We start from the raw sequence: 14844 nt of genomic DNA on the forward strand, positions 1-14844 counted from the left end.
CAACCGAAACAAAGAAAAATGATACCTTTCTAAGTCACACTTCCAGTGAATACTTCCTCAAATTAGTCCTCTGTTTTCATAATAGTCTGTTCAAATTTTAATCCATTAACAGAGTATACTGTTGAGTAGGTCACATCCCTTATGATTGGAATGGTCACTGAAACGGCCTTCACAAGCATACCCAAGAGTGTGCCTTGCTAATCTCTTGTGCTTCACCAGTATAAGAATAAATATTAACTGGTCTTAGCATATTCAAATGTGCCTATCATCCGTTCACTTGCTTATTACCAACCTATCTTTCCAGAATATATGTAGTGATGGTTTGTTCTGTGGATACAATGGTGAGTAGTGCAGACTATATTCTTACCTGGTACAGCTTTTGTTATCATCAGTGAGGGAGTTGATCATAATATACTTCTGTAAAGCAAATCATTTACTTATTATGAGGATACTTTGAACATGGAAATCACAATACTATTGTGGTGAGACTTCTTTGATTAGACCAACAGTGAGGACTTGGACTTGATCTTCCAGATGACTAAAAGACAAAATATAAAAGAACTCTACACAAAAGCTTCCCAAATGGATCAGTGAGACCTATTATCTAAAAAGTAAATTTGAAGATTCCATGAATGTATTATCTGACTATAAACTTGTCAAGTTTATTATTTTATATTACTAGTCTTCAGAGTAATGTGTGTAGCATATCATTTTCATCTATCATTACTGAAGGATTTTGTAGTGCCATAGAAAGTGAGATAGATAATTACCAAGGTAAAAGTGTAATATAAAAATTATGCTATACATAATTGGTGTTATAGAAATGGGTAGATCAATGAAAGGAATTCATAAACCCTTTCAAAGCTAGTTGTTTTTTTCGTTTTTTTTTTCTTAACTATGCATTAAATGTGGTCATTCTGTAGTTAGCTTGGACTTTGGAATAAAGCAAGAAAATTCAGCATAAAAGTGTGCATCTGCTGCTTTGGAATTATTATAGATAAATTAAAAATAGTACTTAGTTTTTAATTTTGTTTCAATTCAGAAAATATGTTTTTATGATGTTCTCAATAGAAAAAAGACACAAATAATGACTTTAAACACACCATTTTAAGTGCACTTATACTGATAATATTGCCATAATACAGTTGGAAAGTAATATTCCTGACATATTGGAAGATAATAGTAGGCCTTTAATGTATTAATGGGATTTCAAATATAGAATATTTGGTAAATGTTTACATTAAGGAGGGATTCCCAATGAAAAGTCAAATAGTATGAAATGATCGGCAATCTATTTTTTATTATTGGAACATTGTTGAAAAAATTTCCATCTCTTCTAGTGATATGAATTCCAGACACTATGGGGAAACTTGCTTTGATTCTTAGCAGGCAGTCAGTATAATTTATGTGAACTTAGAAGATGATAATCAAGCTATAATTTTAGTTCAAAAGAATTTTATCCTATTATAGAAATTGTGCAGTTAAGATAAGTTATGCCACAGGGCAGTGGTGGCACACACCTTTAATCCCAGCACTGAGGTTTCAGAAGCAGGTGGACCACTGAGTTTGAGGGCAACTGAGTCTACAGAGCAAGTTCCAGGACAGCCTGAGCTACACAGAGAAATCCTATCTCAAAAAAATTAAGAATAGAACAAAAAGATTTCTTTCTCTGGAAGATGAAACTATTACTTATTAATATGGTGAACATGTTGATACTTTCATTTTAGCTTTTTCCATGAAATATCTATATCTATATATATCTATATCTATATCTATCTATCTATCTATCTATCTATCTATCTATCTATCTATCTATATATATATAGTTGTAGCAAGGTGACAAAGCTAAGGAGCTGTGATGAGCTAATGAGTTTTAGAAATGTCTTTATTAACACTGAAAATTAAACTAAAACCTACTTGCTATCTGATAAGCGTATTCAATGACTTTTTAAGATTGTTCTACAACATGGTTGTAACAGGTGACTAGCTGAGAATTAAACCCTTTAGAATGATTCAATTAATTAGCATGCTAATTGGAGACTGTATGTTTTATACTTTAATAACTGTATTTGTTTTTAAAATATAGTGATATTCTGTTATCTTTCAATACATTTAGGATATGTATAATATTGTATATTAACATTTCTCTTCTTCAGTTTATAAAACTTAATATAAATGTTAACTCGCAACTACAAAATTGATAACCTGATTTAACAATGTTTATTTTATGAGTTGAGGAGAAACAGTTAATATTAATCCTAATAATTGGAATATAAGTTTAAGTAGCTCTGGCAATAACACTTCTTGCTATTCACATCAGTGTTATTTTCAGGCTGTGGACACCAGCTAATATAATTTTCTTTCTTTTAAAGGGATTGAGGAGAATTTTGTATGATACACAATAATCTTATCACTCAGTTCTTTGAGGAATTTTTGATTTGGGAATTTAACATGGAGGTAGAGTGTTTATCTACCATGTTTAACACCCTGAGTCCCATTTATGATATTTAAAAAAGAGGGAGGGACCATAGCACTCACACAAAGTAAGATATTGATATAATTTTTATTTTTGTCATTAAAATTACTTTTATTTTTTAAATTGGCACTCATTGCTTGAGATGTCAATATTGTTTATGTGAGAAGACTATATTAAAACATTTGTTGGAAAATGTCATAGTGTTATTTTTATAGTTTGTGTTTTATTTTACATTTAAGATTTAAAAGAAACCCTTTCTTCCTTTTTAAAGTGGAATATTCTGCTTGCTTTATAGGGTGGCCTGAAAAACAGCAAGCATGAATGCACTCTGTCTTCACAAGAATATGTTCACGAATTGCGATCAGGTATCTCAGATGAGAAACTTCTCAACTGTCTGGAATCTCTGAGGGTTTCCTTAACCAGCAACCCTGTCAGGTAGGTGGTTCTTATCATTTTGATAGGATTCATACATTTTGCATTTTATATAGATATTTGGTATAACCAGATATGCTACTTTAACCTCATGATTTTTCCGTTCAGAAGTATATTATCATCTAACAGAAGAGCAATATCTGATTTTCAGGTTCTAAATATTTAAAAACATGCTTAACTAACCTGATATTTAATAATGTTTGATTTAAAACTATAGATAAATTGTTGAATATTTGTTTCCTTTTTGAGGAGGAGTTAAATGCAGAAGTTAAATATTGACATTTGCTTGTTAGTCTATTTGTGTACCCAGATAATTATTATTTATATGCAAAACACATTAATTGCATTGGCATAAAATTCCTTTTATACTTGTGATTATATATATAAGCATATATATATTATTTCATATTATATTTATGTTTTTCATGGACTACCCACATATATTTTTATAACTTTGAAAATAGACCAAACTACTTTTTGCCAACAAAAATGGACACTATCAATAAACTTCTTACTACTTTAAACATTCATTTAACTGTCTTCCAGGTGTTTATTAAGAGGCAGGTCCTTGATAACAATGGATTTGAATAATTCTTTATTGAAAGTAAGAAGACTTAAAATTAGTAATACCCAAAATAATACTTTTTGAAGAATAATAGATCTCAATGTAACATTGTAGTATTCTGGAGTCTACATACTAAATTATCACCATTTTGAGTTCAGAATTTCCTAAAATAGAGTATATAAAGAAAAAATAATTATATTTGTGTTTCCCTATATTTAAAGATGCATATATGGCATTCAATACCTTTTACATAGAAATATGAATTTCAAGAATGAGGACTGACGTCTCAGTCATTCAACTGGAATTAGGTATAAATTCCAATATATTATTATTTATAATCATACTATACTTGGCAAAATTGGAAAATTATAATTTCATAATAAGCACAGTGTTACGGTGTGACATGGTTTGGGCTATAAGAATTTTTCAGTGGTCTCATCTTGCCAGTTCTAAAATAGTATGCTTTTCCGTTTTAGTAATCTCATTAAAATGTTTGAGATCTTTATTAATTTTTATTTTGTACCATCTCCCTTTGTATGCCAGACTAGAATGGAACTCACAGCATCACTCAGCCTGTGGGATAATTCTCCTAGAATGGCTTCCTCAATTCTAAGCCACCATACCTAGCATGGATATGCCTTATCTGAGAACAGAAACCAGAATGCACTCCCAATATCAATAGGAGCTGCAGTGCCCTTCCATTTTTAAACACTGACATTCACAAACATGTTCTATTGAACTGCTAATGGAAGAAAATGGATATGAACTTTTTATGGTGATGCTTGTCTGTGTTTTTAGCCATGATTAAATGAGTCTGTGAGATTACCTGTACTTCCAAGTCTGCCTGGGCTGTAGTATATAAAACTCGTTAAACTAAGCCCTCAAAAACAAAACCAAACCAACATCTGTGGAAGTTCAGGCATTCAGGGATGGAGCCATGGCTCACTGGTTAAAGAGTGTTTGGTGCTCTTACAAGGGACACCACTTCTGTTTCTAGCAACAATTCTGAATGGCTCACAACCACCAGTAACTCCCATCTTGGAAGGATCCAACACCTGATTTTGGCTTCTGCTATTTTGGGCACACATATACAAAATAAAAATAAAAAAAAACACTCCAAATTATTAAATAATTGAGAGACTAATACATATTTTTCCTAGTCAAATGTATGTTTATAAAGACACCAGATAGTGCTTGATATTACATACTGGGGGTTTTATTTTTTCATGAGCCAACCTTCTTTCCTTCCTTCCTTCCCTCCTCCTTTCCTTCCCCCCTCCTTTCCGTTCCTCCCCCTCTCCTTCCCTCTTCCCCCTCCCTCTCCCCTCCCCCTCCCCTCTCCCTCCCCCTCCTCCCTCCCCTCCCCCCCTCCTCTTCCTCCTCCTCCTCCTCCTTCTCCTCCTCCTCCTCCTCCTCCTCCTCCTCCTCCTCCTCCTCCTCCTCCTCATTTTCCTACTCTTCCTCCTCCTCCTTTTTTGAGGCAAGTTCTCCCTGTGTTACTTAGCCTAGCCTTTCCCAGAACTCTGTAAACCAGGTGGGCTTCAAGCTCTCGAAGATTCTATAGCCTCAAATCTCACGAGTTTAGGGATTACAGTTGTTGGGCAGTTGGCACATTTCCCATTTAGAAAATTCTGCTTGGTAAAAAAAACCGCATCAAAGATGGCTTTCTAATCTCGTGAGAATCTGGGAGCTGCCTCCTCTGGTAGCTGATTGGTTGCTCAGAAAGTGTGTGGCATTGAACACTGGCATTCAGTCATAGCCATGACTGAATTCAGTGCCATCAAACCTCGCCAAGTGATGTGGGAGTGATTTCTTATTAATAAAGAAACTGCCTAGACCCATTTGATAGGCCAACCCTTAGGTAGGCGGAGTAAACAGAACGGAATGCTGGGAGAAAGAAGCTGAGTCAGGGAGCCGCCATGGTTCTCCCACTCCAAACAGACGCAGGTTAAGATCTTTCCTGGTAAGCCAGTTCGTGGGCTACACAGATTAATAGAAATGGGTTAGATCAATATGTAAGAGCTAGCCAATAAAAAACTGAAACTAATGGGTCAGGCAGTGTTTAAAAGAATACAGTTTCCGTGTAATTATTTCAGGTAAAGCTAGCCATGCGGGCGGCCGCGTGCCAGGGACGCAGCCCTGCTGCTCGTAACACAACAGCCAAGTCCTCAAAAGATGAGTAAGGGAGGGTTTGGGAGCAGTGATACCTTTTCTGGTGGTGATGCGGCTAGTGGGGCTAGTGGCAGCCATGAGCAAGCTAGAGCTCAGGACCTGGGGCTTCCCTTGACCATTTTGGCCAGGCCCAGCATACATAGCATTGTGCCTTGCTGCATAAGCCAATTGCTCCCTGCTGTTGAGGTTGACAATGTGTTTAAGATCAGGGGGTTTGCAATTCACCATGTCTCTATCATGGGCATGATCATTGAGGTCACGAGAGCTTCGCCGTACCTCATATACAAAATCAATGACATGACCACGAAAGCCATCGAGGCCAGGCAGCCCTTGGCTCCACAGACAGCCAAGCAGTATGTGATTTCACTGCCAGTTGGACTGTATGCCAAAGTGCTTGGCGTCCTCCAGTCATCGGACGGAACCAGACTGCTTGGAATCCTGAGCATCTGTGTTCTGGAAGAAAAGAATGAGCTATCCACACATACCCTGGAGGTCGTCAATGCCCGGATGATGCTGGAACAAAGCTGTACAGGTGTGGCCACAGGAAGGCACCTGTTGGCCAAGGCCCTAACCCGAGTGGCAGCTGCCAGGGCTTCTAAGGGGTCTTAATTTCATCCATATGGAGGTGCTGCGTCTTGTTCGAGTGTGCCCCCACCAGGAAGGGGAGGCTGTAGTCGAACTGCAAAAGGATCTTGTTGGACTTACTGAGATAGCCATCACTAAGGCTATCAAGTATCTGATTATGATGGGACACATCTCTCGCACCCCAAATTGCCAGTGCCTTAAAATTGTGGCTGAGACAAAGAACTGACTTTGCAGTCTCTGAAGGTGTTTTGCTGCTTTGACTTTTAGGAAATACTGTCTCTATTACAAAAAGACTATTTAATTAAACATTTTAAATGCCATATTCTCTAGATATCACAGCATTTGAGGACTGTGTGTTGGGTATATCTGAGTTATGACTGCAATGACATTAGTATAGGATCTGCCTAGAGAACAGGAAACAAGCTGAGAGATAGTGGGGGAATGATTTAACCAGAGTTCTGAAGCTTGACTGTAACTGGTTTTAACTTGGCAGGTCAGATTTATGCTTGTGAAGAACAAAGAAGTAAAGAAAAATTTCTGTTTGCAATAAAAGCTTAACACTAAAAACTGAAAACTGACAATAGTGAAGGTCTTGTAAACAGCTTACAGGAAGTACTGGGTGCTGTAAATCTCTCAGTTAGCTTTAGTTAATCTGAAATAGATCTTTCTGTTCTTAAATTTTCATCACTACATAGAATATATTTTAAAGCAGAGTTAAATCATATATACAGTATGTTGTAACAGATCTAACCATATATTTTTATCATCATCTAAAAGTACATACCAATTCAAAGTATTTAAGATTATGTTTTTTATTCTAGAAGGAAACACACTGAATAGAGCTCATTAGGACTGTTTAAAAGAGCTCATGATGGCTGCTTAAAACATTTCAAATTGATATGTAAGTGTCATATATCAATCTGTTGATTTCATTGGTTAAGCAATAAAGAAACTGCTTGGCCCTGAAAGGTTAAAACATAGGTGGGAGGAGTAAACAGAATAGAATGCTGGGAGGAAGAGGAAGTGAGCTTAGAGACGCCATGCTCCCCTCTCCCAGGCAGACACATGCGATGAAGCTCCGACCCAAGATGGACGTAGGCTAGAATCTTCCCGGTAAGCGCACCTTGGGGTGCTACACACATGATTGGAAATGGGCTAGTCCAGGTGCGAGAGTTAGCTGAGAAGAGGCTAGATATAATGGGCCAAGCAGTGTTTAAAAGAATACAGTGTCCGTGTAATTCTTTCGGGGTATAAGCTAGCCAGGTGGCCGGGGTGCTGGGGACACAGCCCCGCCACTCCTATTGTTACATAATGGCACCCAGACTTGTGGATAACTGAGTCCACAGAAAGCCTGAGAAAGCTTGGGAAAGAATAAAGCATGTTTTCTTGGTAGCAGCGATTTCTCAGGTCTGCTCTGCTTGCTAGAAGCAAGCAAGCACTCTCATCTAAGAGAGGCTTCCTGACTCAGCTTCAGCTGCAAAACCCTGCAGCTCTTAAGAGGTCCTGCCATGAAACATTTAAATGGTGTTGATAAAAGCCGACTGAATGCTTGTTCGTTTTAAGCAGTAGCAGGAAAAAACCTGTGTTGTTTTAAAATGCCGGCTTTCTGGGCCATCCTGCCAGGGCAAACTCTGACTGTTTGAGGCAGGAGGGCCCACTACAGAGAGAGGACTTGTGTGTTGTCTGTGGACATAATGCTGCAACTTACTTGCTAGCAGGGACCTTGAAATGCCATAGAGTTATGCCAGTAAACATGGCTACAGCCAGTAACACAGCCATGAGGCTGGAAAGCTAAGGAATGGACTGGATCTAGCTGGCAAAGCCACGGATTTAATCCTACTGATATTGCTTGCTAACTTAAGGACTCATGTGGTCAAAAAAGAGACATATACAGTAAAAGAAAGATTCAAAGTCAAATATAATGTTTAAATGGTTTACAGTGTGTTAAAAATATATGCATGCTAAACATTAAAGTTCTTAAAGTAAAAAACAAAAAAAAAAGAGAAGAAAGAGAGTGGGTGTGGTAGTACACACCTTTAACCCCAACATTTGAGAGGCAGAGGGAGATTGATCTCTGTGACTTCAAGGTGTGATAGCACACGCCTTTAATCCCAGTGCCTAGAAGGCAGAGACAAACAGATGTCTGTGAGTTCAAGGTGTAGTAGTGTACACCTTTAATCCCAATGACTGGGAGGCAGAGACAGGCAGATCTCTGAGAGTTCAAGGACAGAGTTATTCCAGATCAAAGATATACTCTCAAAAAGCAAAAAGTTAAAAGTAAAAATAAACGAAATAGAGGTTAAAATAAAGCGCACAAAGATGGAAAATACACAGAGAATTTTGATACTGTATGCTATTATGCTCTGTTTGAATTGTTTGAATGCTGAGAAAAGAGCAACAGCGGCTAAACGATATTTGTTTATAAATGCTGCTGAACTAATCCAACATAGATGTTTTGAAAATGCCTTGACTTTGAAATTTGGATCTAAGAACATGATGCTTTGGAAAGGAGTTTCTTATTTTGTTTTCACAGAGGATGAGACCCTGTTCATTTCTTCTATTCCGATATGGTATGATGGACCACGCCCTCCTGAAGGGTTGCTGTGAACATCTTCAGAAAATTGCTTCGCTCAATTGCCAACTGAGATGAAACTAGCACACAGGTTATACCATGAAAGACCTAATTAACGACGCCCCATTCAGCAGGAAGCAGTTTGGAGAGAAAAAACTGCTTTCATGTTCCCAAATATGGTTTATAAACGTTCTTTAACATTTAAAGGGGGATATGATATAGAAATGTATAATTTGTATTAGTATAGATTTTGCTTTATTGATAGAGATATAAGGTCAATTTTGTTATATGTGTATGCATATTTCTGCTATTGATTAAGATATTATGATTGTGTAGTTCATTAAAAAATGTAATGTATAATTAAGAAATATAGGTTAATGGATAATCATCAGTAATAGTCAAGCTTGTAGTCATGTTAGTTAGATTTTCTAGATATATAGAGATACATTTCAGTTAGATAGACATTCTTCATATCTTTCTAAGACTACAGAATATGGCATTTAATGTTTTAATAACTTAGGACTTTTCATGACAATGAGACACTCTGCTCCTGGCAGCACCAATCTACTTCAAGAAGAAGATGGGCATCGAAGAGGCACCTTATGGAATTTGATAGCCATGTGGGCAAGAAACTGTTCTTGCCTGGACTATTGCATAAACTGGACACAGAGAACCCGCAGAGAGAGGACTGCTAAACTTGCCTAAAGGAGAGATGGTCTTATGGGGTTCCTGATTCATGAAAGAGTCTGCAAGACATTCTTCAGGACAAGCAGATAGTGACTGCCTTTGAAATTTCCTGCTTTGTGGAAATGTCTGTTGGAAACTATGGGCCTGTAGGCCAAAGATGGATGCCCCAATGGTACAGAGGAACTTTGGGTGACTGACTGTAAAGGCAGCGAGATGTCTCTGTCATTTCTAGAGTTTTAAAAGTTGCTTACTTTTTGTTTGCTTAGGTAATATTGTATTCTTCTGGAGTCTTTGATGCAGTTGAAGAATAGATAGATAGTTATAGTTATAGTTTTCCATTGTTATGATAAAAGATAAAATAGATATAAATATTGTAACTGTAATTCTTGCTTGATAACTGTTTTGTTATATGTAATTTTGCTATGTTAAAGTTAAAGCCTTCCTTTTTTTGTTTAAACAGAAAAAGGGGAAGTGATGTGGGAGTGTCATATATCAATATGTTGATTTCATTGGTTAAGCAATAAACTGCTTGGCCCTGATAGGTTAAAACATAGGTGGGAGGAGTAAACAGAACAGAATGCTGGGAGGAAGAGGAAGTGAGCTCAGCAGAGACGCCATGCTCCCCTCTCCCGGACATAGGCGATAGCTCTGCTCTCTGAGGCACATGCGATGAAGCTCCGACCCAGGATGGATGTAGGCTAGACTCTTCCTGGTAAGCACGCCTAGCGGTACTACACAGATGATTAGAAATGGGCTAAATTAATATGTGAGAGTTAGCCTAGAAGAGGCTAGATAGAAATGGGCCAAGCAGTGTTTTAAAGAATACAGTGCCTGTGTAATTATTTCAGGGCATAAGCTAGCAGGCGGCCAGGGTGCTGGGGACGCAGCCCCGCCGCTCATATTACAACATCAAATAATAATTGTATGAACATATATATCCAGCTGAATTTAAGTAGCATATACATGTGTAGAGTTAAAACTTCCATTCATATATGTACGGTTAAATCTAAATTACATGCATATCCAACAGACATGTATTAAATAGGGTTTGAATAAATAAGAAGGAAGAACCAGTGTGTGTTGAGTAAGAGGAAACTGGCTTTTCCATCTCTCACTTGCATGTAGTAGCAAACAGATAGGACATTAACAGAGAAAGTAGACAGATATAAACAGGTCTTTGGAGCAAAGATAAAGAAAGTGGTTAATCAAAGCTTCCGGTGAACGTGAAAGCAGATGTTGCAGGTGGAAGAGAGCCAATCTGCTGCAGGTTGAACAGGTGAATGGGGTCCCTGTGTGAAGTGTGTGTTCTGGCAGGTCCTGCCAAAGCACACCACTGTGTAGACATGCCAGATGCAACAGAGTCAGTGTAAGAGGGAATTAGAAACAAAGATAAAAGTAAAAGGTGAAAGATGAGACAATGAGCACCCTTAATAAAAATGACAACTAGGGCATCTGACCTGTCTGTCTTGTCCTTAGGCAATATGGCACCTGCTTACATGTTGTAAGATACCTTTGAGATTTTAAATCATATCCACTTAATGCTGTAGGAGGTTTTTCTGTATTTTTATTGCTTTCATTGCTTGAATAAAACAACTGCCTTGGCCTTTTGATAGGGCAGCACTTAGGTAGGTTGAGTAGACAGAACTGAATGCTGGAAAGAAGGGCAGACAGAGAGCCACCATGGAGCTGCCAGGTCAGACATGCTGAATCTTTCCTGGTAAGCCACAGCCTCGTGGTGACATACAGATTATTAGAAGTGGATTAAATCAAGATGTGAGAGTTAGCCAATAAGAGACTAGAACTAATGGTCCAGGCAGTGTTTTAAATGAATACGGTTTCTGTGTGATTATTTCGGGTGTAAGCTAGCGGGGTGGCTGGGAGGAAAAGCAGTCCTGCTCCTTCTGTTACAACTTAACAAGATACACATAAAGGACACAGGTATTCAGAATCACACACATGTATCCACACTGTTTACACATTCTTTCAAACCTACAAAACAGACAGGAAACAAAAAAAGTGTTCCTGAGCAGACACTGTTCATCTCAGGCCAGCCCATAGCCAGGTGGGAAAGCAGGACACACCAAACTGTGTGCAGGATAGTGTGGCAGTGGTAGAAGGGATAGAGGATCTCAGATTGGCTGGATCACATGTCATGAGCAAGAAGACAGGGCAAGCAAAGAGAACAGGAAAAAAAGAATAGAGGTATGAACTTCCAATTGCCAGATCTCTGGCAGAATGTAGTGTGCCAATAAGTGGCCATGTGCTGATAAGCAGCCATGTGTTTTTAAGTAGGGGAGGGGGCGCAGTTTTCATGAGTGAGGTAGGCAAGATTCAAAGCCTGTAATCTCCAGCGTTGCAGAGAATAAGGACTGTATAGAGAGCGCACAGGCTTGCTTTTGTGGTTCATCAAGTACAGAAACAGGGACGATGGATCCATGCCAGAGAGTATAGATGCCCAATACTGCATCTTTTGAGCAAAGCCAAAAGGTGAGAAACTATGGTTGAGAGAAGAATACTCATGGAAAAATGGCCAGAGGTGGGGGAGGGGCCCAATATTACTGTCAGTTCTTCTGGTATTGGTTGGAGGGATTTAGGGATCCTTTAGTTGAAAAAGTGACCAGGTTGGAAGTTACAGAGTTCTGACGATCCTCAAACTGCTAGTGGCAAATGCAGGAGGAAATGCCAGGCGAGCCTGCAGAGTCATATGGCACCAATGATATGTTTCGATGGGAGAAGGTCCTTTGGCATGCCAAAGACACACACAGTGGGTGAGAGACAGACATGCCATGTAGATAGAGCATATGTGAGGGGTTTTATTGAGAGGAAGGGAGTGGGGGAAAAGAAGGGAAAGAAAAAGAGAAAGGGGGGCTCAAGTTGTTTCCAGAAAGCCAGAAAGGTTTAAGAAAATTTCTGAGTCCAAGAAAGGAATTGAATTTAAGGAGAAAAGAAGCAGCCATGTGTTTTTAAGTAGGACTCACAAAAAGGGACAAGGTGAAATAAGCAGGAACTCCACCAATAGTACAGAAGCCACAAGGGTATCTAGAATCTGAGGGACTTAGAACACATCTTCTACGGGGCAGGCAACAAAACTGGCATTGTATGGGCCCAGGAATAAACAAGGAGTGATATGAAAGATACCTGCCAGGGAAAGGGGACAAGAAATGGGTCACAGTCCAGGAGAATGTAGGAGGTGGAGGTGAGCAGGACATGAGAAAGTTCTACGAGCTACTAGGTAACAGAGTGGGTGTCTTGATAACAAGAATTTCAATCTGGGGCATCCCCAAGCAGATTAAAACTTGTCAGAGAAAATGTCCCAAATTATAGAAGGGAGGTGTCCTTTTTCATATGATGGAGGGCCAGGTAGGGTGAGAGGAAGCTTCCTGGCACACCAGTGTGACTTAGTAAAAGTAGATGAAGCAGGGAGCTCCTTATGGACACTCAGTAGAAGGTAAGAGACAAGTGTTTAATGCAGGTAGAAAAGAAAACAGCTAGAGAAGCACAAGCATCTCAGTAAGTAGAATTGCCCATATGTTGGGGCCCTGAAGGTCATTGCAGGGAGTATGTCTACATGGTGGACAGTCCAAAGGGCAGAACAGAGATATGCCCATGTGGTGAGCAGCCAGAAGGTATGCGGAAGAGAAATTCTCTTGTGTCCGGTGGCCCAAAAGGATATAGTAAGGAGCGAAGAAACTTACTGAGTAGGAGAGGAGATATGGCAGAGGGAAGAACTAGCTGAAGAGGCTGACTCTAAAATCAAATTTGGTGGGTAACGAAAGCCAACAGAACCAAATTATCCATACATACCTTAAGTGAGTTGGATCGGCAGCTTGGTTCATAGTAGCTCAGTTTCTTCGAATGGAAATTCATTTGAGCCACTCCTGAAGTTTGGGCACCAAATGAATGGAAAAGAGACATAAAAAGGAAAGGAAAGGACATGATTGCTTCTAGGTATGGTGGAGGTGAAAGTGTGTTGCAGATATGTGGGAGAGAATAGTCAGAGTCAGGGTTATCCGGGAGAGTCCTGAGTGGACAGGACCAGAATATACTGGGCCTTGTGGAAAGAGCGGAGGGGAAGGGAGAGAGGGGAATCAGGTGGAGCAGCCAGAGGACCAAAAGGTACAAAAGGGACCCATAACCAAAATTTCTGGATTATATAGGGAAGAACATCTAGGGGAAGGAAAATCCAGTCCTTGAGCTGAAAAGTTTAGGGTAGGGGACAGGGTATGGCAGCCATACCCTGTAACAAGTAGGGCCTGAGGGATGCTGGGAAAGACTAGTGGCCCGGCTGCTTTGCATCTCAGCCATTTGTTCTGGTTTGAAACTTAATAACCGACCCCGCCTCTCTACTTTCCAAAATACTAAACTAATGCATAAGAGAGTACACCTGTAATTTACCAGATGTTTTTTAATAATTCAATTATTTTAGATTTAAAAAAAAAACAGCATTTTCCAAGGGTGAGAAAGCTAAGTCAAGATCACAAGGACTCTAATAAGCTCTTGTTCCAATGCCTGGAAATGAGAAACAAGCTTTCCCAAGAACTGATAGGAACAGTAGGAGACTCCTGTTGGGGAGTGGGTGGAACTGTCAGCCTGACCTTGATCACTCATGCTGCACAGTTTCTAAGGTAACTTCTGTATTCCAACTGATATGACAGGCACTATCATTTATTCCTGAGGGAGGGGATCATTACATTAAGGAATGACACAGGAAGCTAAGAGTGTCTCATTCATTGTGATTATAAATCACCATCAAATAAGGAAATAGCCCTTTTCTGTTTTAACTATGATTTCATTTTTCATGTAGTGAATTAGAAGGAAATTATGTCGTTCTGCAGGTTAGTTTGACCCATGCTGCTCCATGCCTTCATGAGGAAATTGTGCCCGAGGTTGGCATACACTTTGCTAATGTAATTGTCCACGGTGCTTTTCGTGGGAATCCCTTGGATGATCATTGCAATGATGCTCTGTTACTCCTTTCTGGCTCAGACACCTTTTCAGTTTATCATCCATCTCTGCCATCTTGAAGCAGTTCAGCATCTCCACATTGCTGACACTCCCTATCAGACATTTTTGGAAAATATAGTCTTTAATACAGAAGGAATTCTGGATTACTTGTTTCTAAAACCATTACTTTTCTTAGTGAAAATCATACGTAGGTAAGACAATTGAGGACATGCTGAAAGAAATGGTGTGGAAGATAAAAATATAACCTGTTATAACACCTAATATAAATGAAGAAATCTGGAGCTAAGCATTTGATAGTTATGACTGTAACTATAAGTCACTGTTGTAATTGTAGCTGATTCAAATAGCTAGGGGATGAGTAGGAAGGCTTTAATTTTTAAGCTTACATCT

At 39.0% G+C, this 14844-nt stretch overlaps 2 protein-coding genes across 5 annotated transcripts in view; both read left to right on the plus strand.

Moving 5' to 3' along the window:
* Positions 1-14844, plus strand: part of Diaph2 (diaphanous related formin 2) — a 745764-nt gene that overhangs the window by 179499 nt on the left and 551421 nt on the right. For all 4 annotated transcript variants that reach the window (XM_041636640.1, XM_041636641.1, XM_041636642.1 and 1 more), the window contains one exon: positions 2772-2911. In XM_041636640.1, the coding sequence (XP_041492574.1) occupies positions 2772-2911 (140 nt within the window). The remainder of the gene's footprint in view (positions 1-2771; positions 2912-14844) is intronic.
* On the plus strand, positions 5649-6456 carry LOC121436631 (replication protein A 30 kDa subunit-like). The gene is made up of 2 exons (XM_041636646.1): positions 5649-6199; positions 6246-6456. The coding sequence occupies exons 1-2, from the start codon at positions 5649-5651 to the stop codon at positions 6454-6456; spliced, it is 762 nt and encodes a 253-aa protein (XP_041492580.1).

The sequence above is a fragment of the Microtus oregoni genome, unplaced genomic scaffold (genome assembly GCF_018167655.1).
Source record: "Microtus oregoni isolate MIOR12 unplaced genomic scaffold, Mior012 000050F_000, whole genome shotgun sequence".
Taxonomy (NCBI): domain Eukaryota; kingdom Metazoa; phylum Chordata; class Mammalia; order Rodentia; family Cricetidae; genus Microtus; species Microtus oregoni.